The sequence below is a fragment of the Phoenix dactylifera genome, chromosome 16, assembly GCF_051530095.1.
Source record: "Phoenix dactylifera cultivar Ajwa chromosome 16, Ajwa_hap1_PhDact_Kaust_v1.1, whole genome shotgun sequence".
NCBI lineage: Eukaryota > Viridiplantae > Streptophyta > Magnoliopsida > Arecales > Arecaceae > Phoenix > Phoenix dactylifera.
In genome coordinates, this window is record NC_143205.1 from 16875185 (window position 1) to 16901290 (window position 26106).

Sequence of the window (26106 nt, forward strand, 5' to 3'; positions counted from 1 at the left end):
TACATGCATTACACCTATCTGGTATAATTATTCTTTTGTTGTATGCGGTGCCTTTATCTTCATCATACCAAATCATTTTCACTAACCAATTACACATAATAATTTTCCCTAAGTGGGAAGGGACGAATGGGTAGAATTGTCCAGGAATAAATTTTTTTGTATGAATATTTTTTAAAAAATTTAAATTTCTGTGAATACTTTTTTAAAATTTATATTTATTTCTGTACCTCATAAAAATACTATTTTTGCACAAATACCCCTAATATAATGGTTCTTCTAACATCTTTAATAAAATCATATTTATTTTAATTAAAAAAATAAAATTTTGAAATTATTTTTTTGTCCTCCATTGCGATCGTCTTATAAATAATTTTTTTTGCACAATTTATTAAGAATATTTTAGTTATTTTAATTTAAAATTGTTAATTTTTTAACGATGTTATATGGTATGAGTACATATAAGTCTGGGATGTACATTAAAAAAAAATCAATTATGGAAGGATGTTTAGAAAGGTATTTGTGGAAAAAAAGAACGAGATTTGGAGGAGAGAAGCTACTTATGTTAGCCGTGGATGAAGTACGTAAAACTTTCTTTCCATTTATTTATATTCATCTCAATTTAAAACCATCATCGGAAGCCACCGGTGGACCGCTTCAACCGCACCGTTTCTTGGCCACCTCTCCCCGTTTCTCGCCCAAAAAAGGTGCGCTCTCTCTCTCTCTCTCTCTCTCTCTCTTTCTCTAACCGAGAAAAGTTCTCAGCGAAGAGAAAGCGAAAGAAACGAAAAAGAGATCTCCTCGCAGATCTCCGCTCCTAGGGTTAGGGTTACTCCTTTTGTCTCCCTCTGGTCTCTTTCTGTCCCCCCCTTTTTTTTTTCCTTCAATTTTTGCGTTCATGGAGGTCATGGAGAGGGCTGAGGGATGTGGGATTTTTGTTGTTGTTTTCTCGTGGGGTTTTCAGATGCTTAGCTGAAGAGGAGGAGGAGGAGGAGGAGGAGGGGAGATTGGAGGAGGAGGCGGCCGCGGGGGAGGAGGAGATCTGGGGAGGAGATGAGCGCGTCGAGGTTCATAAAGTGCGTCACTGTGGGGGACGGCGCCGTCGGCAAGACCTGCATGCTTATATCCTATACCAGCAACACCTTCCCCACGGTGAGAACCTGGAATTTCCCCTGAATCTTCGGTTCCGTAGGTGGTTTCCTGATGTTAGGGTTTCATGGGGGGGAGTGCAAGGTTTCGGTGTTGTTCTGGGTTTTTTTTTTTTTGGTTTGTTTGTTTACGGGAATGTAGATGAACAAAATGTTCTTTTGGGTCCTTTGCTGTTTCTTGGTGGAATTGATCATCAGGATAATTTGCTCACAGAATATGTGCTGGCACTATCTTCCTCAAATTTAGGAATTACTGATCAGAATAGGTTGTTAGTATAATGGAAAATTGGACCTTGCATTTCCTTGAGATCAGGTTCGGTAGAACTTCATGAGTCATTATGGTTTTAAATTTTGTTGATTTTTCTTTTGGAATTATCTTTTGGTGAAAGAATCTCATTACATCCCTGACGTTTTCCCCCTAAAATGGCGAGATTTTTTTTAAAAAAGGAAACTTGACCATACATTTGAAGTTATATGATTGTTGCCGGTTTTATTTCGTTGGAACCTGTATCAGGGAAATTGTAATTTAATAGATTTTTGTTGTTGTACTGAAGTTTGTGGAGTATTTTTTTTTCTGATACAGCTTTCTTTTTATTTCTCATTCAAAACCATCTGCATTTCAACCATATATAATCATATGTAATTTGCTGGAAAGAAGTGTGTCATTGCCATTTTCTTCATTGTAATTACCATTCATTTAGTTGAGCACCCTGTTGTTGGACTTTCGAAACGATATAAGAATCAGACTCCTTTAGACAATAAATTGATAACTTGATTTTTCAAAAAAAATTCAGGAAGAAGATATATTTAAGGAGATTTTCCCTCTATGAAATTCTTGTCATTATTGATCTGTTCTAGGAGAAGAATTTTTAATCCAAGGCAATCTTTACTTTGTAAAATTCTTATTTGTTACCTAAATTTAAGGAATCATGATTTTGTCCAAGGCTGTCTTGTATAAAATTCTTATCATTACTTTGTGTTAAATGATGGGCAGGATTATGTTCCAACAGTTTTTGACAATTTCAGTGCAAATGTCGTGGTCGATGGTAGCACTGTTAACCTAGGTTTGTGGGATACTGCAGGTAACTTTTTCACTTTCTTGTGGTTCTCTCTTGCTCTCCTCTCTTCTGTTTTTTTTCTTCTCTACCTCTGTTTGTTACATTGTCCTTTCCTTCAAAGTACTGAGTTGTTGGAGCCAGTCTTATAGCAATCTTTATTGGAACAGGCCAGGAGGACTACAATAGATTAAGACCTTTGAGCTATCGTGGGGCTGATGTTTTTTTACTTGCATTCTCTCTCATCAGTAAGGCCAGCTATGAAAATGTTGCCAAGAAGGCAAGAATTGGTCATTTCTTCTTTCACAGATTTGTTTTGTATTTTTCTTTTCTCTTCTGGAGGTAACTTAATTTACTGCCTTTGCTGATTCTACATTTTACTATGTCTGGTTTTTTTCTCTTTTTCAGTGGATTCCTGAATTGAGGCACTATGCACCTGGTGTGCCTATAATTCTTGTTGGAACGAAGCTTGGTAATGATTTTACACTATTTCTTCTTTATCTTGTTTTATCTCTTCTTTATATTTTGCGTCCATGTGTTCTGGTTGATCGGAACATATCTTCAGCCTCCCATTTTTCTGCATACTGGATTTTTGTGAAGCCTTGTGCTGTGTGATTCTAATTTTATCGAGTATTTGGTGGTATATTTTGTAGATTGTGATTGCAAAAGCACATTAATTATTATATATTGCTAGGTTTCTTTTGCAGTTCACATTAAAGTAGATCAATTATATCTGTTGATGTGTTAATTTCAATTTTTTTATGTCTCATTTCTTGATTGGTGCATGACAATTTTTTGGTAGCCAAACAAAGTGAGGAAAGCCTTAGGGCTTTCATGGTTGAAAGATGCTTCAAATGTGTGGCGGTCCTAAAAAGCTGTGGTTGCACAAAGAAATATTGGAGTTAAGGGATAGGTGCTGCCCTTCTACAAAGGAGAGCAAGGTGCAGCTACATTTTGCTCTTGAACTAGCAAGTCATCGTGCTCTGCAAAGATTGTTCAATCTCAATGTGGGCTAGCAGGTCAAAGTAGGATCCATGCAAATTAACTAAGTATGCATCTTTGCATTTGAAATAAGTAAAATTGTATGCTCAACTACTACTCAAGGATTTAAGTGTCACTGGCATGTGTTTGTGTTGTACCAAGCAGTGGCTAGCCAACATCCATGTTGGGAAAAAAGAATTTGATATCCTTTTTAATTACAAATCAAATAAAAGGACATAATAGGTGCCTTCTTGATCCAGTGTTTGGTGCTGGCACTGATCTGACATGGACATCAGTGTCTAGTGCTTAAAATCGTGCCACCTCTTTTTCTAATAGCAAGAGTGAAGTTGTTGTATTTAAGTGGATATTTTTACTTTTGCATCACTTTGCTATGATTGCAAGAAGTGTTCTTCCAAGATTTTAAATATCGTAACCAAACCTTGTGCCATTTTTTCACGGAGTGGTACGATACTCTTATGGTATCAGTATTGATGGTACGTGCCAAAACTGAAAGCTTCAAAAAAAAAGGACAAAGGAAAACTCTCGGTATCGATCAACACAATCAATACAACATCATCGTTATAAACTGATATGTACCAGTATAGATGGTTTCAGCATCCCAGCACCTATATAGGTGCTAGTTTCGCATTGATGGTATCAGTTATACCATCCTGATCTGGTGGTTTTTGAATCCATGGTTCTTCCAATGCATGTGTTTCCCATTAGAGCTGTAGCTAATGTAGTTGCCACATAACGGTATGGTTTTTGAATCTGTTTGGCTTATTAAGTTATTCCACTCTTTAATGGATTTAACCTGTTTGCAGAGCTGAATATGATGGCTAGAATGACAAGGTATTTAGTTAACATTGGGTGATTAAGTTACTCTATTTGCTAGTTGATCGTATCATCTGATATTTCTTTATGCCTTACATTGGTCAATTTTGGAAATGGTGCTCTTAGTATTATTATTCTCACCCATTCAGACATATAGAGAGGTGTTTTTTTTCTTGGAGAGGGGGTTGCACGTCAGTGGCAGGATGGTTTCTTTTGCTAGTAGTTCCCTAGAACCAAGTTGGAGGTTTTGTCAATCATTTATAGATGTTCATAGCAAATCTTTTTCGTTATTATTGTTATTAGATGAAATAAACAAGTTAGCGAGATATTTCTCCATTATAGTCGAGATATGTGGACAAACAGAGACATAACAAGAGGTCATATAACGAGTTAAAAGTTGATAATCTTACATTATCTGGATGTTGTGCATAAGTAGGATCACAGGAGAATCAAAACTGCTGAGGTTATATGTGATAGAAGGTGATTATTGAAAGATGTAGTTACAAAATAAACCTTGCATGATGCTGCACTCAAAGGATGAAGACATGGAGAACTACTTTCTGATAATATGGTCATCCACATTAGTTGTTAACTTGTTATAGCTGACTCCTAGAACTAGAAAGAACAACCATAACTTAAGCAAGTACTGATGTGCTCCTCAGTCCTGTGAATGACTTTTGAGTGATTGTAGACAACTTCCTATGAGGAAGAATGGTATCAATCCATATGTACATCCAGGTTTCAATTACTAGAACTAGAAGCATATCATGGACATGCAAAGTGAAGTTATCTACTTGGTTGCTAATTTCTTTTCATGGTTTCTGAGATGATTTGCATCATTTATAAGACATTGTTTTTACTGCTAAACCAACAACGAACCCATGCTTTTCCGTACTTCATTGCACTCAGAGATTGTCTCCTGATTGAAAAAGTTCTGGTAAAATGTCAAAAGTTCTTACTTTGCTCAATTTAGGAGGTTATTAAAAGGTAGAGAGCTTATATGTTAGGGACTGTTTTCACTATAATTTATATGAGTACGTGGCATCCTGGAGATGTGAATCTGATTTCTGAGCATCCCCCACCTCAAAAAGGAAAAGAGAGGAGAGAAATGAAAAAGATTGAAATTGACAGAGTTCCTTAGGCATTTTATGACTTATGCATACAGAAAATCATCTATATTCTATATAAGTTTGTTTAAATTAAAAAAAAAAAACAGTGCCAGCTTTAAACGTATCTATCTATTAAGTAAATGCACTGAGTCTATGGTACATTCAGTGGGTTTCAGATTGTTTTTGTTTATTAGAGCTTGCTTGCAGGCCATATATGATGTTGAAATCTGAAATTCAATTGCAAAGTCATGAAAATTGTCACTTTTTTTTAGTAGTTTTTCCTTCCTTATTGTTGTCGAATTGAGATGTCAAGAGACATATTAAGAAGTCTAGGGAAAGTCATTCCTCAAATGAAAACCGGAAGTTGTTACGTAATATTTTTGATGACATTGCATGATTGACCCTACTATAGTGTTTTGGCTCATCTTGCATTCAGACTATTTCAGGATCTCGGCATTTTAGGAGGCACTAACTTAAATATTACTACTACCATTTATATATGTTTGTTACTCATGAAGCTTCATTTTTGCCCTCGCATTGCTCTCATTTTACTTGAGACTTATTCTACTTCATGTAGAATATTTAAACATTATTATCACTTTTATTACACTTGAATAGAGAACCTGTAGATTGGTTTTGCACAGTTTTATGGTTTATAAAAATATAATTGTCCGGAACAGTGTTATGTTGGTAAAACTTATTGGAAATCCTCAATGAATTTTTAGAGTGTTGTTTCAGTCTCTTCCTATTCAGAACTTCGGCAGTGATGATCGAATGTTTTAGACATGTAGCTCTGCTCCAATTCCTAAGTAAATCCAGCAGAAAGGGATTAATTTCTTTTATTTATGTTGGTGAAATCTGTTGGAAATCCTAAATGAATTCCTTGAACATTTCAGTCTCTGCCTGTTCAGAACTTGTAGCACGATGATTTCGTATGTTGCCATGGTCCAGTTTCCAATTAAATGCAGTTGAATGTCTCAAAAATTTCTTCTTTTTTTTTTCTGGTGCTAGATAGCTCAAGACGACCAATTTATGTGCTTGCAAGTGTACAATAAGTTTTGACCTCATGCTGGACATTAGATGTCTTCTTTTGTTCAGCTGGATGTAATGTGTTGGCTTTTATATACATTTCTTGCGATCCCTGAGACACTCCACGAATTAGAATTTCAAAAGCTTATACATGATATCCCATAATAAAACTTAAAAGAATCTGTTAGGTCCTTGCTTATATTATGAAACAGTACATTTGATTGCCAGTTAAATGTTATAATCTTGTGAGCTTTTGCTTGGATCATTTTTTATTTGGTGTGGGGGGTACGATGTGTAAAGTTAGGTTTTATTTACAGATATCATATTTAAGATATCTTCTCATTACCAAGCTGTGGGCCCAATATTGTCTATGTATCTTGCGCAATCTTTTCAACCTTAGGTTCTACCTCGTAAAAGGAACATAAATTGGCGATCATTTCAATCTTGATGCTTTAAATAATACATCACACAAGTGCCTGTCCATCACATGTGTTTCCAAAATCAGTTTATTCACTACTTTTGCTTCTGACTCATTATTTTTATCAGTGCATTGGTGGCATTTTGAATACAAATATGATGAGAAACCAAGTAGCTATTTTAAGCTAGTAGTGGTAAGTATAAACTTAATATCTTAGAGGCCTCAACACCTGTATGCTGTTATGCTGCAACAACAGCCAACTTCATCTTGCATATGTCTCCATTATAACAAATCAGCAGTATCTCAACTATTCGGGCAGTTGGGCTTAACTTTACACAATCTCCACTTCCCATTTATTTGTATCAAACACCTCTTTTTCAACACACTCCTTTCACATTCTTCCTACCATTTCTATTTAGCCGTTTTTTCTGGATTTTGGTAATTTGGTTCCCTCCTAGCCCCTTGAGACAAAATTAAATCCCTAGAAAAAAAGAATGTGTTTTTGTCTGCAGGTGCATTTATCAATGAACTGATGTTTTTCATGGAAATATGTGCATGCTCTTGTATCTGAAATTTTTTGCAAATTGGCGTGAGAATATTATTATGTTATGACAATGTAATTTGATATTGCAACTTATAATTTCTACCCTTCTACACTGTGTCATCCCATGCCCGAAGTTAGTTTGATCGAATTGATGATCTGGTTAGATCAGACCCTATTACTTCCTCACTATGTGGTTGTTCATATCTCCTATTGTTCAGGATGTTAAAGGTCTCATCTGGACTGTTCCCTATTCAAAAAAATTTATTGTCCATGCAGTGCATGTAAGTTAGTCATATAATTCATTTAGATTATAACTTAATTGCTTGTAGTTGGGATCTTTTATTTGGACTGATTCTTGGGTAGTCCAATTGCCTTCTTCAGCTCTAATCAATTTTTTTTCCTTCTTTTTTTCCCTTTGTAACATATTGTCATAGGTACTTGGTTTATGTGCTCTTGAAGCTTTATTGTTACCACTCCTTTGAGTTGGATTTTCTTAATTTCCCTAGAGCATGCATCATTTGCTAAGAGCTTAGGCCAGAGATCTTTTAACGATCGCGCAATCTTATTTCCTGTTATATTGTGTGCATATGTGATGCTTACTGCCTTACTAACAACCATAGTTCTTGTATGCTAATTAACTGCATCTGGATTTGTTCACAGATCTTCGGGATGACAAGCAGTTTTTTATAGATCACCCAGGTGCCGTCCCCATTACTACTGCTCAGGTAATGGTGGTTTTGTAATATGCAGCTACATCCCTTTCCTTACTCTGACCTACCAGCATTTCATTCCAAATCATGTCTATGGTAGTCTTTTTAATGGCTTCATTGATGTTGAAGGGAGAAGAGCTGAGGAAGGCAATTGGAGCTCCTGCCTACATCGAGTGCAGTTCGAAGACCCAACAAGTATGTTGTTTCCTCTCAGCTCGTCTTTTCATGTAGTGCCCATTTTATTCATGGAGATCTGCTTTGCTGTGAAATATGGTAATGTGCAGAACGTCAAGGCAGTTTTTGATGCAGCCATTAAGGTAGTACTCCAGCCTCCCAAGCAGAAGAAGAAGAAGAGGAAGGGACAGAAGGTCTGCTCCATTTTGTGATCGTTGAACACAGAAAGAAAGAATATGACACACCAGCCATCCTTTGTTATAGCTTCTCGCTCCATCGGAGGATCTTGGTCGGTGCATAATCAACTGACGGGCAGTAGCAAGCAGTGAAAGGCATCCGGTCTGTTCCATTTTCTGTCTCATGGTGATCTGTTACCGACTTGTCGTAATGTGCACCTTCAGATGCTGACTTATTCACGTTGCTGCACGGGAAATCTTGTTTAAAGATATTTTCCTTGCAAGGACATGGTATATTAGTAATCTGTACCTTATTCAATTGCTTAAAAGGCTTGGCTAGATTTGCGACTGTTTGCTGAATGTATGTTCCGGAAACTTTCGATCACCTATTTGCATGCAAATCATTGGAATTGGATGGGGGCTAGCATCGGCTGCTTCTTCTCTCCGATCTCGCATTCCTTCATATTCTTCAAATCCATGCCTTGCAATTAAAATTGTTCGTTCATTTATCTTTTTAGGTTTGTGATGTACATCATCTTACTTTGATGTTTTGCCCTAAGTTTATTGAGATGGGGCTCTACCCTAAGTTATATTTACAGGTTTGAGGAGAGCTTGTGCCCCAATGAAGTTTGTCCATGTCAACTTGAGTTTGGTTGGTCAAGAAAATAAATATGGCCTGGTATCAATGGTCGCAATATCCGAAAACTTATGCCCCAATGAAGTATTAGGAAACGAAAGAAGCATGCTGAAATAAGTTGTCACCGATCACCTTTGCGTTTTTCCTCATGGTTTTAGGCCAGGTCGGAATCCTCTACTCCACTGGTTTCCTCTCTTGGGAGGAAAGATTCTTTTGTTCTTTCTCTCATTGAAAAGGGGGAGAATCTTGTTCCTGTTGAGACCTAAAGGTTCTCCGGTTGCTGCAATGCAGCTCCATGCCACTTTTCGCTGTATGGTTAAATTTATATTGTTGTTATGTTTTCCCAAAGATGGCGGTTATCTGCTGACTGCCATAGGGCACAAAACATGCATATATTATGTATTTTAATTAAAATTAAAATTTATATAAATAAATAATAGATAAATAGTAAAAGAAAATTTCATTTTTTTTATTTTTATTAAATTTATTTTAATAAGATTATACAAATAAATAATAGATAAATGCTGGAAGAAGGACTCAAGTTTTTAATCTTGTGATTAAAACGTAGAATACGAAATGGAGAAGGAAATGCAGTGCCGGCAACACACAAGATGGAAAAAAGTGCACGCCATTGGACATGCCTCATGCATGGACTTTTTTTTTTTTTTTTTTTGTTAAAACGGTAAATTATATAGCTCTAAAGCATGCATGGACTCATCGCACAAGCACGTTAGGTGACAGTAATAGAGTTCTGCATGTGCATATATATATATATATATATATATATATATATATATATATATATATATATATATATATATATATAAGTGTTTTTAATTTCTTGCGATGCTGACCCAGGAGGTTGAAGAGATAAAGAGTAGAAAATCCCGTTTTCCAAGACTAAAATGCTTCAGTAAATAAAAGAGGCTTCAAGTTATAAGGGCAGACGTACGCATGAAATCGGCTTCAAAACCTTTTCCACTATAACTGCGAGGGAGGATAACATGGTTACAGATAGGATCAATGTGAAGATTGTCAAATGTAAAGAGCAATCTGGGATTACGAAGACTGTTGACAGGTTGATGAGTTCAAATGTGGGATGTTGTGAGGGCCCTTTTAACATGTTAAAGAAGGGTTAAGCCTGCAGTTATTTCATGGGAACTTTCTCAAAAAGGACACCCTTGGGACCCAGCAGAACTCAGAACCCATCACGGCAAGCATCACCCAAGCCGGTACCACCCGCCCACTGCTTTGTGCGCCACTATGAGATTACGTGGGGGAAATGATTCGCCCATCCAAAGTGAGGATAGCAGAGAACATGTTCTCATCCAAAAGAAACTCCCAGAGACAGCACTGCCATTTCTTTAGCCTCTGGGACTAGTGTTTGGTGATTCCTGTGTTCCAAGCATCTAATACCCCAGAGCCCACCTCGTCAAACCTCGGCTGCTAAAATAAAGTTTACGCTCCATGCCAGCTTCTCCCTATATAGCCTCAGTTCCCTCAGCTTGGTCGCTAGGTGAAGTTGTTCGCACTCCATTGATGCGAAGAAGCAATAGATAGCTTCAAACCATTCGTCCATCGATCGAACAAGAATGGCATCGAAGAGAATCGTCAAGGAGCTCAAGGACCTGCAGAGAGACCCACCAACTTCCTGCAGTGCAGGTATTGAGACTGGCCCAAGAGTTGTTGTAGTTCTTCTAAAATACTCTCCATTTATGGGTGTGATGGTTTTATTTCGATTCTTGGGTTGGCTGGATTTTTTGTTTCAGGTCCTGCGGCTGATGACATGTTCCACTGGCAAGCTACCATCATGGGGCCTCTTGACAGTCCGTATGCTGGGGGTGTTTTCCTCTAGAACATCCAATTCCCATCAGATTATCCTTTCAAACCTCCCAAGGTATTAACTATGAAGGCAAACAATAGCTACCCTCTTTATTGCTTATCAGGGAGGATAGACGTTACGCTAGGGTGGTAAAAACTAGCCAGATTGGATGATCAGGTCCGACATGGCTGTATTCAGCTCTGGTTTTAGTTTTTAGGTTTGTTAGCTTGGATTGAGTTTGGATCGAATCTTGTGACCTAGACTTACAGACAAGTCCAATCGGGTCTTGTTAGGTCTTTGATGGTCAGCAAGGATTTGAAAAATATTTGTTCAGACTTATACTGGTCACTGATCGATTCGTTACATACTATGATACGAGGGTGCTATGGCGTTGGCAAAGAAATAAAACATTCTATATGGTACATCTAATACCGAGCGATATAAGTTCAAATGTCACCTTAATTCTTCATGATTATCAGCTCTTGATTTTTTTAAAAATACAAAAAGAAGCGGATCGGCTAATTAATTTTTTACTTATTTTTATGAAAATTCTACCATTAGGTCAGTTGAGGTGGGTCGGGCTAGGTCAGGTCAAGATGGATTAGCCTGGTCCTATTTAGTGAGCGTAGGTTCCATTGGGTCAGGTTGACTCGGGTCCTAATGTTGACTGTACTGGTCAAGCTGTCCCGATCCGGCGATTAGTTGGGGGTTGATACAATTCCAAATTGGCCCGAATTAAATTCGACTGACTGACTGTTCAAACAATTAGGTGGTAGTTCTCTATCTATTGAAGAGTCATTTAGCTCATCTTTAATGATCCTTCTGCTGTCACAAGCAGGTGGCATTTAGGACCAAGGTCTTCCATCCAAACATCAACAGCAACGGTAACATCTGTTTGGATATACTCAAGGATCAGTGGAGCCCGGCCCTAACCATATCAAAGGTGATTAATGCTTTTCTTAGTATAAAAAAAGGCAGCTAATACTTAATCATTCATCAGCCAAGCTATTTTCATGCTCAGTCTATAGGCAAGCTTGATGACACCAATATAATTCTTGGTCTGCATTTGTATCAATTCATAATTATCAGAGGTTCACCTTGTGGCTTATCTGCAGGTTTTGCTATCCATATGCTCATTGCTGACAGATCCGAACCCCGACGATCCGTTGGTCCCAGAGATCGCACACATGTGCAAGACCGACCGATCAAGATACGAGACCACGGCTCGAAGCTGGACCCAGAAGTATGCCATGTGCTGAGCCAGAGAGATGCTCTACTAGTGAAATGATTTAATGTGGCATTAATACTATGAATCCTTAAGTAAGCACCAGTGATGGCACTGGAGAGATGGACTCTAAGTAATGATGTTTGGTGTACCAATTTCCCACTTGTATGGTGTAATAATAAGGCGAAGACATTTTTGAGTTGATTCTGACAACTATGAAATGTTTTCTTTTCCCACCTAACACTGTTTTATTGGCTTGAAGCTTGAGGCTCTGGCTAGAGTGCAAGAATGTCCTGAAAATACGAATTTGTTGCAGGAGTTCATCAAAATTGCAACTCAGACAGAAATGCTGCTTATTTTAAAGATTGGAGATGGTGTTATTGGTGACGTTAAATCGACAATCCCTAGTTTTCAGATGAACCAGAGGTTAAAAACTTTGATGAGGATTACATGAGTAAGCAGATTTCCTGAGCACAAGAGGGTCTCTATCATCAATGCTTCAATACTGTAATGTATAACAAAATTAACTGGATCTTAGAACCTTTACTGGTAAAAAGAGTGAAATGTTCGCAACTTAAAAATCCCTCCACAACAAACTAAACAAACTTCAGAAGAAAATCCACCCTGGAAGAAAGGGAAGATAAAACTGCCCTCCTAATCCTCCAGCTTCCTATCCATTTTTTTTAATGCTTTCACACTTCAATCATGTTCCTTGGACCACATAGGTTGACACGGAACGGCAAGTGGCAGAGCTTATAAATCAAAGCCATTCAGATTCAGCTAACAAGCTTGGGACTGTGTCAAGCCTGTGGTGCTTCAACAACCCAAGACTTTGCTGCTACAATTGCGTCTCTGGCACCATGCAGGATCCAGTAATGTTCGGAAGCTCCAAACCAACCATCTCTGCTTTCAAGTGTCAGTATGTTCCATCCTCGATGATTATGTTTTCCAGTGCACCATTAGATCTCTGAACTGCAGTTCCTCGTAAGCATTGCCGCTTGTTTTGAAGCAGTGTTTGCCGTGGAAAATCTCTGCTGCTTCCTCCCAACTTTATGGCAGGTTACTCCAGATCCTAAGCGATGGAAAGTGGCCACCATCTCTTCTTGTCTCGGTTTTGTTCGGCATCCATCTTTCTGACACGAATGGCTCCTCTCGTGATGCTTCCTCTTCTTGTGGTTGTGTTCTGCATGCACAGAGTTGATGGTCTCGTCCCTCGAGTTTTCTTTCTTCTTCTCCCTCCTATTTTCCTTCCTGTGTTCCCTCATTGCCTTTTTCCAGGGGTTCAGCACACTGTGGCGCGCATCAATTAGAGCAGAGAAGAAAAAGTGAAAGGCAAGCACCAGGCAATACAGCTAGGAGCGGTGATGCTCGTGAAAAAATTACATCTGAGAAGATGCAGCTCGTGATCAAGTTATTATAGTATGATGTTTACAAGTGCGTGCTCTGAACGGTACAAAAACAATGACAACCGGAAGATATAGATAAGCTTTCAGAAACCAAATAAGTTTCTCCTGTAATTCATCTGTACTCTTAAATAGGAACTGTATTACCTATGCTTTTATTTTTCCTTTTTTTTATCAGCCTTACAGTGGCATTTTAAGCCTGTGAGCACTTAATTAAAGTGAAAGATCTACAAGGGAGGTTTCAAGCCGACATCAGATATGTTTCTCACCAATTCAGCAAAAGTGCATATACGATAATACTTGCAAATACTTTAGGTACCTATAATGTCCACATAAAAGATTGGTTACATTAGGTGGGGGTAGAACAATCTATGTAGGACAAGGGGATTGATAGGGCAAGCCCCCTGTGTTTGAGGAAGACAAACAAAGGAAACTATCCGAATTCTAGAAAAGGAAATATATCAGAGTTTCAGACAAATGACACATCTCCAAAGCTCTCATAGAGTTGTTAGAATATCTTGAAAAGGAACTTGTTTCACCAACAAAAAAGAGGCAAGCAGATATTTCTTGTGCTTCACTACTTCTGATATATGAAATTTAATTGAATGACAGTGGTTTCTTTTTCCACTTGGCATGTTGCAAAAGATTGTCAGAAATTACCCATGAACAAGGTTTTTTTTTGTAACTTATTCATTGTCAAAGGTGAAAAGCACAACCAAAGTGCTCCCAGATATGGGCAAAACTATTATTAAGATATTACATCAGGTCTCCTTCCAAAGAATACTTGATCTAGCTTATATAACTATTTTCCCCCAGTCAAGATGGTACCATCAGCCAGCCACTTAAGGTTGTTAATATGCACAGCAACAAATCATAATTGTAGAAGAAATAAATGCTATTCATGTTCATCAATAGATCCAGATGCATTTAGAACATTTTCTGGATGTTCTACACGAAGAGTTCGAATGATTGATGCAGTTCAAAAATAAAGTTGTGCCAGCATCCGAAATCGAAAGCACATGGAAAACTAGTGAACAAGCTTCTACTAGTATCTAAGCTTCATCAACATACACATTTGCCTGGAAAAGAAACAACTGATATGGGAGAAGGGGTAGATGATGCATTGTTGTTGCTATAAAATTGTAACGCAGTGATTACTAATGGAAAAGGATTAGAAAAAAAGAAATGAATTGACAAAGAATGTGGCTCTTCTTGATAGCACCGAGTAGTGAACCAATAGTCATATGCAGCAATATGTCAAATTTGAACACAGAGGAAAGCTTTAAGTTTCTGAAGGGAAGGAAGAAAGCTTTAGGTCCTGCATCCTAATAACGTTCTAATGCTTAGATGAACATTATGATCGTTGAGCTAATCTTGAAAAAACAGGGATCTTTTCCGTGAAGTTTAATTTTCACAGTTGACCGTTGCTGATATCAAATTACGCAGGAACAACAAAAAAACATATAAACAACCCCATAACATTCAGTAGATGATATAGTATATGCAATACCATAAAACGTCTTTCCTGTCTCTATTGTTTCTATTGATGTATAACATGAGAACCTGAACACTTGCATTTTGACAAAATGTGGTAAGATTTGAAACCATTCAACAGTCAATATGATTATCTCCCACAGGGTAAGTCTATGTGTGAGGACCTGTGCGGGTATGTGTTTAGTCCCATATCGGTTATTCTCTGGAAAAAATTTGAGTATCTATACAAGATTAAGGAACCCCTCCCAAAAAAACTTCCAGCTAGTCATTTTGGATGGGGTCCTGAGTTGTGACAAATGGTATTAGAGCGAACTTGACAAATGGACACCTGCATCAGGGCTGCTGAGATCAAAGGAGATTCTTTGTTGGTGATCAAAAGGATAAAGCAACAAGGAGCTAACTTTTTCTCATATTGTGATGATTATTGAGAATGTGAAGAAACATGTGCAATAATCCTAGAGAAAGAAGCACAATATGATGGCTAAAATCGCACTTCATTGGTTGGGATTTCTTTGAGTTGTGTTGAATATATATAGCATATACAAGAGTGATTATAGGAGGAAATTACAGCAGCAATTCAAATTCAATAGTGAAAAATTAGGAAAAAAATAATGAGAAGATTACAATAGTAATTTGAATTCAAAACTTGAATTTGAATGGGGAGAATTTAAGATATGTTATTACCTAGAAACAATTGCATAGCATATGGACGTGGTCAAGGATGCTAATAAGCATGAAACATGTACAAGAAACAATTAATTAATGAGGAGCCTATATGATCATGATCATCTAGATATTATGAACAAATTAGCAAGAACAAACCACTGCAGCAAGAACCCACATTATCCATTGATGTCAGAACTAACTTCAAGCCCACAGGTGTCCAAAGTATCCATGAAATCTTAAAACAATACTTCTTTTTTTCATTCGCATGAAATGGGTGTCTGGAAAGGAAAAATAAGACTGTCAGCTTCTCCCTATTTATTTTTAGTTCCTCCATTAAGATCAAGTATCCAGCCGATCCTAAAATAACATATCGATTCACTTTTATGCCTTTCATATTGTATCGAACTTGCAATCTTGAAGTTGCAAATTACCATCTCAACTGAGTTTCCATCTTGCTCTCAATAGCATCATCTTAAGCTGCAAATGCATCAGCAGCAACCAAGCTCTGCAACTGCAAATCCTATCTACCAGATATACCCACCTTTTCCTCTGCATAAATTCTCACAAAAGTAAAACGTAAGATCAAAGAGGTGAATTGTGGATCATGCGAGAGATAACAAGCAAAAGAAATTATTGGGTCATTCAAAAGAAGCTTTTTGCTCAAAGTATCCACACACCAAAGTTGAGAACTATGTGCAGAATCCTTAAAGTGCTAAGAATGATCTTTCATGAATTGTAACTTGACATTTTGGTCATCCCAAAAGGAAAAAAATAAGTGGTTTGAACATAAAAGCACCTCCGACTGGTTGCATATGGCCACTCTTTATTACTGAAATGAAGAAATTTCCTAGGCGTGCTCCCAATTTACACACACATATATATATTTATATATACTTTTTACGTAAAGAACTGAAATGAGGGAAGACGCAATAAAACAGAGGAGGGATACAATTATCAAAAAAGGCAAGTGCTTGATGGATAGAGTCTTCTCTAAAACTCTTGTCTTCTCTAAAACTCTTACTTCTTACTTGTCACGCCCCCGCTTGCAGGATTTGGAGACACCCGCCTCATATGCCCAGGCTCTGAAACGAGTCTAGCTGATGTGGGATCTTTCATTCATTCACTCTCGGACTAGAGTCGTCCGCGGCTCTGATACCAAATGTCACGCCCCCACCTGCGTAGGGCACGTGAGGCACCCAGTGCCCATGTGGGGGCCATATAAAGGGGGAACACGGGGCTTCTCTGCCAGATATTATCCGATTCTGGGGCTCGCGCGCGCGTGCTGCTCAGACTCCTCCCTGGTTTTGTTTTTCACTTAAAACGCGTCTGTAGGATTTGGAGACATTTGTCTCATATGTCCAGGCTCTGAAACGAGTCTAGCTGATGTAGGATCTTTTATTACTATTTGTGGAGGGTCTTTTACTCTTTGTTACTAGAACAATGAAGGTTCTACGCAAACTCATATTTATGCATATATACTCTTGAACATAGCATTCAGGGATAAAAAGTAGTGCAAATAGAAAAGGGTGCGGAAAGAACATGCTCTCCATAACCCTCAAAATTCCCCTTTTATGTGTAATATATTCATGCAAAAAGTTGAAGGATGAGATGAACAGAAGCGCTTTTAATGAAAACAGTGGTTTGTTTTCTGTAAGATGCTAAACGTACGGAGCTTCATTACTTAAGTAAAGAAGGTCCGAAAGTATTCCCATTTTATGTTTATATAATCACACATGGTATCAAGTGACAAAATAAGCAAAGCGAATCCCCAAAAATAATCATGTACTACTTATCAAGAGAAAATGGTGCTTTAAAAACTTCATAGATCTTTTCTCAAGGACTTCAAGATGAATTGATACCCTGCGCTTATAACTGGAGGTTTTCAGACTGAGATAATTATAATTATGGGTGGGATTTTTCCCTGAAGGAACAAAGTATATGGCAGATTTCAATTTATTGGGCAACTCAGATCTGTTTCTGATAAGTCGAGATGGTTGATTTCATATAGAAAAAGAAATTAATAAAAAATTTTGTGGACTTAGATAAAAGCTGTCATATATCCAGGCCGCAGGAGTTTCCTACAACTTGCAGCAGGTTTACTGTAGCGAGGGATTAAACAACATTGAGTGCTTCGTTACTTAAATAAGAGATTAATTTGGGTCCGAAATTAGTTAAACTATGTGATGTTCCAATGCAGCACTTATAGACATCTCGTGCCAAGTGGACATAAAAACGAAAATCCCCTGATCATATTTATGGGAGGCTGCAGAATGATATGTTTTTTTTTTTCAGAAAATTCCTGAACATCAAGCTGGAGTAATGACAGTTTCAGCTCCGCTGGGTAAAATCCCGCGATGGTTCGCCATCGACCGCATCCAAACTCGACCGCTTCGGTGTAGGCCGGGCAAAGTTCCGGTTCTCTATGCGGTCCATCTTAAAAACTTTTTATTTTTTTATTTTTTTATTTTTTTATTTTTTGGCATGAATCATGATCACCTCCTAAACATCAAATATTATATAAATATTCTCTCAAAATTAATATTTATATATATTCTCTATTTAAATATTTATTTTATTATTTTATTTTGTTATTTTATATTTTACCACACTATTTAATATCATTAAAAAATTAATAATTTTGAATTAAAATGATTAAAATATTTTTAATGAGTAGATATAAAAAAAATAAAGGGGTTGAAATAATTTTAAAATTTTATTTTATTTTTAATTAAAATAAAATTTTTATCCACACTATTTTTTATTTTGTTATTTTATTTTATTTATATCGAAGATATTTCTGTAAAAATAGTGTTATACGAGAATCCAAAAATAAATATTATTTTAAGGAGGTATTTATATAAATTTAAATTTTAGAAGGATATTTATGAAAAAAAAGAAACTTTTTTTTTTAAAAAAAAAGACCGATGCGATCCATACCGTCGCCCTCCTCCCCTGCCCGGATCCAGAAGCTGGGTTCTTCAATTTCCCTCATTCGTCTTCGAAAAACCTAGAAACCACCATGGATCTCCTCCAAAGCTACGCGGACAAGAGCGACGAAGAAGACGGAGAGCCAGAAGAATCACGACGAGAAGAAGGAGAAGAGAAGGGAGGAGAAGGAGGAGGAGGAGAAGGCGATGTTGCGGCGGCGGCCCCTGCCTCGCCGGACTCGGACTCCTCCGCCTCCCCTCCCCGGCTCCTCCCGGCCAAGTCCGCCGCCCCGCGGGTGGACGACACCACCCTCGCCCTGTCCGCCGCCGGCACTGCCCGTTCCCTCCACCGCCCCATCGATCCAGCTGAGCACGCGGTGGTCTTCAACCCCACCTACGACCAGCTTTGGGCCCCCATCTACGGCCCCGCCCACCCCTTCGCCAAGGACGGCGTCCCCCAGGGCATGCGCAACCACAAGCTCGGCTTCGTCGAGGACGCCTCCATCCACTCCTTCCTCTTCGATGAGCAATACAACACCTTCCACAAGTATGGCTACGCTGCCGACCCCTCTGGCCTCTCCTATGTTGGCGACGTCGACACCCTCGACCGCAACCAGGCCCTCTCCGTCTACAACATCCCCCAGCAGGAGCAGAAGCGCCGCCGCCTCCAGATGAAGGCGGCCGCCGCCGAGGAAGACCCCGACTCCACCGCCGCCGCCGCCGCCGGCGACGGCCCTGACGTCGACAACCCTTCCTCCGAGGAGTGGCTCCTCAAGAACCGTAAGAGCCCCTGGGCCGGGAAGAAGGAGGTGGTCCAGGGCGAGCTCACCGAGGAGCAGAAGAAGTACGCCCAGGAGCACGCCGAGAAGAAGGCCGAGAAGGAGAGGGGCGGCGAGGGGAGAGGAGACCGGGTCGAGCAAGTCGACAAGAGCACCTTCCATGGGAAGGAGGAGCGCGATTACCAGGGCCGGTCGTGGATTGCACCTCCGAAGGATGCCAAGGCCACCAACGACCACTGCTACATCCCCAAGCGGTGGGTACATACGTGGAGCGGCCACACGAAGGGCGTTGCCGCCATCCGGTTCTTCCCCAAGTATGGCCACCTCCTCCTCTCGGCCGGCATGGACTCAAAAGTCAAGATTTGGGATGTCTTCAATTCGGGCAAGTGCATGCGGACCTATATGGGCCACTCGAAGGCGGTCCGGGACATCTGCTTCTCCAATGATGGTGCCAAATTCTTGAGTGCCGGATATGACAAGAACATCAAGTACTGGGACACCGAGACTGGGAAGGTAATCTCGACCTTCTCCACTGGGAAGACTCCCTATGTGGTGAAACTTAACCCGGATGAAGACAAGCAGAGCATTCTTCTTGCAGGGATGAGTGATAAGAAGATTGTTCAGTGGGACATGAATAGTGGTGAGATAACGCAAGAGTATGATCAGCATCTTGGGGCTGTGAATACCATCACATTCGTGGATAATAACCGGAGATTTGTTACTTCGAGTGATGACAAGTCCCTTCGTGTGTGGGAGTTTGGAATTCCAGTGGTTATAAAGTATATAAGTGAGCCACACATGCATTCCATGCCATCAATCGCTGTCCATCCCAATTCAAATTGGCTGGCAGCACAGAGCTTGGACAATCAGATACTTATATATGGCACAAAGGAAAGGTTTCAACTGAATAAAAAGAAGAGATTCGCAGGGCACATTGTGGCAGGTTATGCTTGCCAGGTGAATTTTTCCCCAGATGGACGGTTTGTTATGTCAGGGGATGGAGAGGGGAAGTGCTGGTTTTGGGATTGGAAGAGCTGCAAAGTTTTTAGGACTTTGAAGTGCCATGAAGGAGTGTGCATTGGGTGTGAGTGGCATCCATTGGAGCAGAGCAAGGTAGCAACTTGCGGATGGGATGGCATGATCAAATATTGGTAAGTTTGTTTATAAAGTTGTCATTCATTTTTTTATCGCTATTATAGGATGGTGACTGCATAAATGTTCATTATGTTGGATGATAAATATGGTGCCGACTAGTTAATTCTTTCATTTTGTTGCAGTGCTTATTTTCCATTGCTTAATTTCTGATGCGAGTTGTGGTTGCAATCTGTGTCTTCAGCTCACTTATAGAAAATGACATGTTAACCTTATAATATCATCTGTTGCATTACATAAAATTCTGGACTTGCTGCTATAAAGCTTTTCTTTATTCATGCTGGGAATATGGCCATGTGTTGTTTCTCTGTTAGAAAGACCTGGAATGGTCCTTCTTTTGCTTCTCCTATTAACATAATATGACACTATCCAAGAGTAGGGAAGAAGGAATTGATGAAGGCATGCTAAAACAGAAAAAAATAGAAATCAATTTTAGAGAAGTTCACGACTTCTTTCCTGAGTGCGCATAGGAGTTAGCAACTCAGATTCTAGATTTTTCTTTGAATGATGTCTCGTGCTTTCTCATGGGGAAGGTTGATTATTTTTTTTTTTGCTGTTCATGTTGATCTGAGTATTTCATGTTCTAAATTATTTAATCTTGACGTTGACAGAGTTAATTTTACTTCATTACTATAAATGCTTAGTGGGAAAACTTCATGAGTTTTCTTCAATATTTGAGTTGCCACAATTTGTGTCAAGTATAAGATTTCTCTTTTAATGAGGATCTTATAGTTATAGATGCTATATGATTGCAGCCCTGAAACACACCTGACATGAATGAAATATGTGAACAATAATTTTTTCCCTTTCTTGTTGAGTTGGCTATATAGATTTGACTTAATGTGTGGTGCCTTGGTTAAGGTGAAAGTAAGTTGCCACCATGTCTCTTATCACTAGTTCTAGGGCTGGTTGTTTGGCCTTTCTTTCCTCATTTCTAACAATAGCATGATGAATAGTTCTGAATCTCATGTTGCTAAGATTTGACATCATTTTTCTATAGATCAACGGGTTGAAGAATAGTTGATGATGAAAGGAAGTGGCTTGATTTGTCAATTTGTACAATTGAAGCAATGTGACTGACTTGATTGATATGATATGGGAAGTTATGTCCAAGGATATGACGAATTTGTGTTGAGTTTGAGTTGTTAAGGATGTCTTTAGCTTCTATTTAGCATAATGATGGGCCCAAATCTCCATTAAAGGGAAGGTATACATAATTCTTACTCTCATATGCATTGCCTTCAAGAATAATGCTTGAGAATCATGTTTGATGAGCTTATGGTTAATAAGTGATAGGTTGAGGTAGGGGAAGAATAAGAAGTATGATAGTTGATTGCAAAATTAGTATAATGGTAATGTTGAACGAGGTTAACGGTCTCGGTATTAGATCCTGTGTGGATACCCAATAGGTAGACCCTATATTGGGTGTTGGTATGCCACATGCTTTGGTACCCACACTCAGTAGAAGGGGTGTACTGAGTCTCAATACCCTACTAGTAAGGTACAGTATGCTCTATATCCGATGGTACGGTCTGGTAAAGCAAACCATGATGTTGAATATGTATATAACAATAATTGCGAGATTATTACGGGTGTTGTGCATGGGAAAGGGAATTTAGGTGACATTTCCTAAGTTATAGATATTAGAGTTAAATTATCAGACATCATCATTAGCCATGATATCATTATACACTGTGTTGGACAGAATAATAGTATCCAGGGCATAGACATATGTAGAATTTGTCTAGCATATCGCCAAAATTGCACTTGGAATTTTATTTCAATTGTTTTATCTTTTTGGTTGCTTTAGGGTGATATGGACATCATTTAAAAAACTTTGAGCCACCCTAATGACTTAGTGGTTTAATGAAGTTGGGCTTCTGTGAAATCTTTACAAGCAAAACTTCCAACAATGCTTCATACTCGCTGAAGACATTTAGGACAAAACAAATTTAACACAAAAATGTTCTTTCATTGCTTTTATATGTCAAAAGATATACATAAAAATTGTCCTAATAAATAGGACTGCTATGATTCTGTCTCATGCGGCCTCTGGCCCAAAATTTCTTTATCTGCAAAAAAAATGACCCATGGATGCAAGTTGCTTCCTGAAGTATCGGGATTAGAATATCTGATTTCTTGTTGGACATAGGGTCTTCTGCCCATCCTCCTATTTTCTGCATCACTCTCTTCAATGGCACCTTATTTGTGAATATCGTCTTCCATATTGCCCAAAAACACCAGGTTTGCGGCTCTAAATATGATGACTGGCTAAACAGATGCTAGATGTATTCTATTGGTGCTGGTCCTCTGGCCAAGCAAACAGATGGTTGAGGAGTGGGGAACTTTAGTGGAACAATTAAGGACACCTAAAATTCCATACTTTCCCACTCAAGAACTGCAGTAAGAACATTCTGTTATATTCACTCGCCACTTCATAGACTCAGTGCTACAGTCATCTCCTTTGATTTCATGAAGATTATCCAAGAAAGTTGATGGATACTAGTGCTCATCATGTTAGAATATATAAGAATTTAAATTCTTGCCAACAGTAAGCTTAAGGAACTTGCAAAATGTGTTTTTCCATAGCATAATAAGAAATATTCTTCTACGAGATCTCAAGGCTTTTCCTAATTTCTTGTCAAAGTTTTTCTTTGATGCAAGAGTAGATTCCAATCATCTGCATAAAATTAGTGGACTTATTGGTGAATAGCAGGCAATCTTGCGTACCCACATGTGCATTTAAGATCAGGTTTGCACATGGTGTTATTTAAGTTCGGAATTTATGATATCTGTTAAAGCATCCAACACACACTGTCATCTTACAAATCAAAGGTTTTGATGCACCTTAACGTTGCATCTGCAGCTGGCAGTTGAATCTTGGTTCATCTATCATAATCTGTAGACTAGGTGCAAGTCACAGATTTTTTTTCAATTTTGACACATCTTAAACCCAGTGTATTAATTTTGGCCAAGTGTACATTATGCAAATATCTGGTGAAGCATGCTTTAATATTCTGTTGAATGTTTACTTATCCACAACAGATTGAATTATAGCAAATATCCTGAACCAATCATGCTTATTCACATGCAATAGTTCAGTGATGCCATGCTTTTAGGTTGTGCAAAACAGGCATGCGGCATGGCTGCAGTGCCAATTCATGCGGGCCAGTGTATGCATATGCTTCCCAGTGTATGGCAGGCATGATATGGCACTGACAACATTACACATAAGGCCTACCACAAGAAGTCAAGCATACATAAACTGGTCAAAATATGAATGACTACTGTAATATAAGATGTGAAGAATGTTAGTTGATGATTAAAATGGCTGTTTCATTAGACAAGGAGATAAATCCTTTCAATATTTCAACTGTATAACATGAGTAATTATATAAATACTTTTTTTGCCTTCTTGAATTATGCTTTTGAAATTTCCAGATCTCGTGGATTCATATGCCCTTTTGAAGCAGTAGAAGAAAACTCTCTATTTCTTTGTTTTTTCTTTTTGTTAATTTGGATTTCTGAAGCTGTAATTTGTTTTGTGATATGCAGGGATTAGTTATCCAGGCACTCTTAAACTTAGATGATGAGGCTCATCTCAATCGTTTGGACGGAAGCCTGCACACTTTCCTTTGAGTGCTTGAAGTTCCATTCCAGTTTTTTATAGATACTAGCTGTGTTAATTTGCCTCAGATCATGGCAATACCATCAAGTTTTCAAGCTTTCTGCATTCGCTATGATGGACTTGGCTGCTTACTCTCTGAAGCTGTTTGTCATTGTTACAGGCATCGTGCCATTGAACAATGTAGTTCGTGTACACTTTAAGCTGTATTTCTCCAATCTATGCTGCTCAAAGAAACAATATATATCCAGAAATTGTTTCATTTATGACATAATGGTTAGTTTTATTTGTGGCCTCTAGCGCATGATGGGATCATTCTGTATTTACATGTTCTTTTTCGATTTTCTTTTTAATAATTGAGGGATTATTCTGCTTGTCAATGACCTGGCTTTCATAACTATGGTTGTAGTATTATTAGTGAAAATTTTGCTTGCTAATTTGATGGAATTTATATTTGCCTCGGCCTTGAACTGAAGTTACCGGTGAAATCAAATGCACCCCGCTCATCTGAAAGTTTAAACTTTTTAACCAAGTTTATGATGCTGCAAAACCTGATACATGTCCTACACAAAAAAAACCTGATGTATATTAACAAGTGCTGTGAGGCCCCTCTTAATGACATTTCAAGAAGCTGGAGCTATATAGATTTTTCATCCATGAATCAAGGTCAGAGGATTTAAATTATAAGATCAGTGCTGTTTATCTTCCATTAGGAATTGATCGAGAATTTTGCAAGTTCTAATATTAGGAATTCATGAGTATTTGAACGCCCAGTTAATGTGCTCTGGCTTGTGAGGCCCTCTTAGCTTCAGCTTTACTTCCTAACAGTTGGAACCTTTTACATATTGTATGAAGTCTATAATAATTGAATTCAAGTGATGTGTCATTGAACTGGACGGATTTGGAGAATAGAGAGTTTAGACTCCTTTTCTCATTGTGCTGAGCTACTATTGTATTTTTTTTCTTTTCCTCTTTTTGTGGATTTGGATACATTTGCCATTTTAAGAACTCTGACCTTTCGTGCAATCAGAAGATTCTTTAAAATGAATCATCATTTTAAAACATTAATATAAATTATTTTGGTGGTTAAGAGATTTGTATTTTACTTAGTGATTGGGGGTTCGGTTCGGCTTTTAAATAGTATTTTAATTTAAAATTTTTGTAGCCGGTTTTATGATGTTAAAAATATCATTTCATAAGTTTGATAACAACTTAATAGTAGTTTAATGGCACCATCTAAGGTAACATGATTGTAGGGGTAGATATGCAAAATTTAATTTTTTTTCTTAAGCTAGTTTTGTGAAGGTAAAATATTATTTTGTAAATCTAATAATACTTTAGTTGAAGTTTGACATTGCCATCTAGTGGAAAATAATGGCAAGGATAAATATACAAAATAATTCTCTATAAAAATATGTTCATGAGAGAAAGAGCAAGTTTGATATCTATGTAACAATTTTTTTTTGAGTTTTACGCATATACATGTATTTTGTTATACTTGAAACTAAAATAGATTGATTGTTGAAAATAATTGATATTGTTTAGTCATAAATCATTTTCTTTTGTTATACTATTAAAGAAACATAATTTAAAATACAAATTTATGAATTATTCACTAGTTCAAAGTTTAAAGTATAAAATAGTTACCGATTCCAATTTACCGTGAATGTTTTCTCCTATGATTAAAAATCTATTTTTTCTCTTTTCAATAGGAGAAGAAAGTTTTTAAACTATGTGTCATTTGAGATACAATCGTTTGAAAAGAGTAACCTAAATTGGATCATAAATTTAAATAAATCTATGGAAATTATAATTTTCTAAGATAAACATATAATTATATAATTTTATAAGAGTATGCACGTGTGTGCGTGTGTGTATATATATATGTATGTATGTATGTATGTATGTATGTATCTATGTATGTAGGCATGGCGCACATGTGTGTGTATATATATATATATATATATATACATCCCAAAACTATAGCGGCTAGTGGAATATTTTGTATTCTAACATAAATAAGGGCTATTATTTAACATTTACACTATTTTCCCAATAACATAAATTATTAAAAATTGACATAATAATATAAAAATTCAATATTTTCAAAATTTACTGAATAAAATTGAACCATCAAAAACAATTTTTATTAAGTAAATAGTTAGGTGGATCATGACGCCATTATTTTTATTTTATTATAT

General features: G+C 37.7%; 2 protein-coding genes and 1 pseudogene across 6 annotated transcripts; all 3 read left to right on the plus strand.

Moving 5' to 3' along the window:
* Positions 1 to 564: 564 nt before the first annotated feature.
* LOC103719242 (rac-like GTP-binding protein 5) lies at positions 565 to 8560 on the plus strand. Of its 3 annotated transcripts, none has more exons than XM_008808389.4 (8): positions 565 to 704; positions 962 to 1149; positions 2140 to 2227; positions 2371 to 2480; positions 2609 to 2672; positions 7776 to 7840; positions 7955 to 8020; positions 8110 to 8560. In XM_008808389.4, the coding sequence occupies exons 2-8, from the start codon at positions 1051 to 1053 to the stop codon at positions 8209 to 8211; spliced, it is 594 nt and encodes a 197-aa protein (XP_008806611.1). In that variant the 5' UTR covers positions 565 to 704; positions 962 to 1050; the 3' UTR covers positions 8212 to 8560. The 3 variants fall into 3 exon arrangements, with proteins under 3 accessions (XP_008806611.1, XP_008806609.1, XP_088568672.1); XM_008808387.6 differs by having other exon boundaries at positions 634 to 848; XM_088712546.2 differs by having other exon boundaries at positions 647 to 819.
* A 1705-nt stretch (positions 8561 to 10265) lies between these two features.
* On the plus strand, positions 10266 to 12063 carry LOC103719240 (ubiquitin-conjugating enzyme E2-17 kDa-like; annotated as a pseudogene). The gene is made up of 4 exons (XR_016398722.1): positions 10266 to 10474; positions 10582 to 10709; positions 11473 to 11577; positions 11750 to 12063. The product of XR_016398722.1 is annotated as a ubiquitin-conjugating enzyme E2-17 kDa-like (transcript).
* Positions 12064 to 18308: 6245 nt separating this feature from the next.
* LOC103719239 (uncharacterized) lies at positions 18309 to 24191 on the plus strand. Of its 2 annotated transcripts, XM_008808382.6 has the most exons (2): positions 18309 to 20279; positions 23836 to 24191. In XM_008808382.6, exons 1-2 carry the CDS (start codon positions 18442 to 18444, stop codon positions 23840 to 23842), a joined length of 1845 nt encoding a protein of 614 aa, XP_008806604.4. In that variant the 5' UTR covers positions 18309 to 18441; the 3' UTR covers positions 23843 to 24191. The 2 variants fall into 2 exon arrangements, with proteins under 2 accessions (XP_008806604.4, XP_008806605.4); XM_008808383.6 differs by lacking the exon at positions 23836 to 24191 and having other exon boundaries at positions 18340 to 20283.
* Positions 24192 to 26106: the final 1915 nt, after the last annotated feature.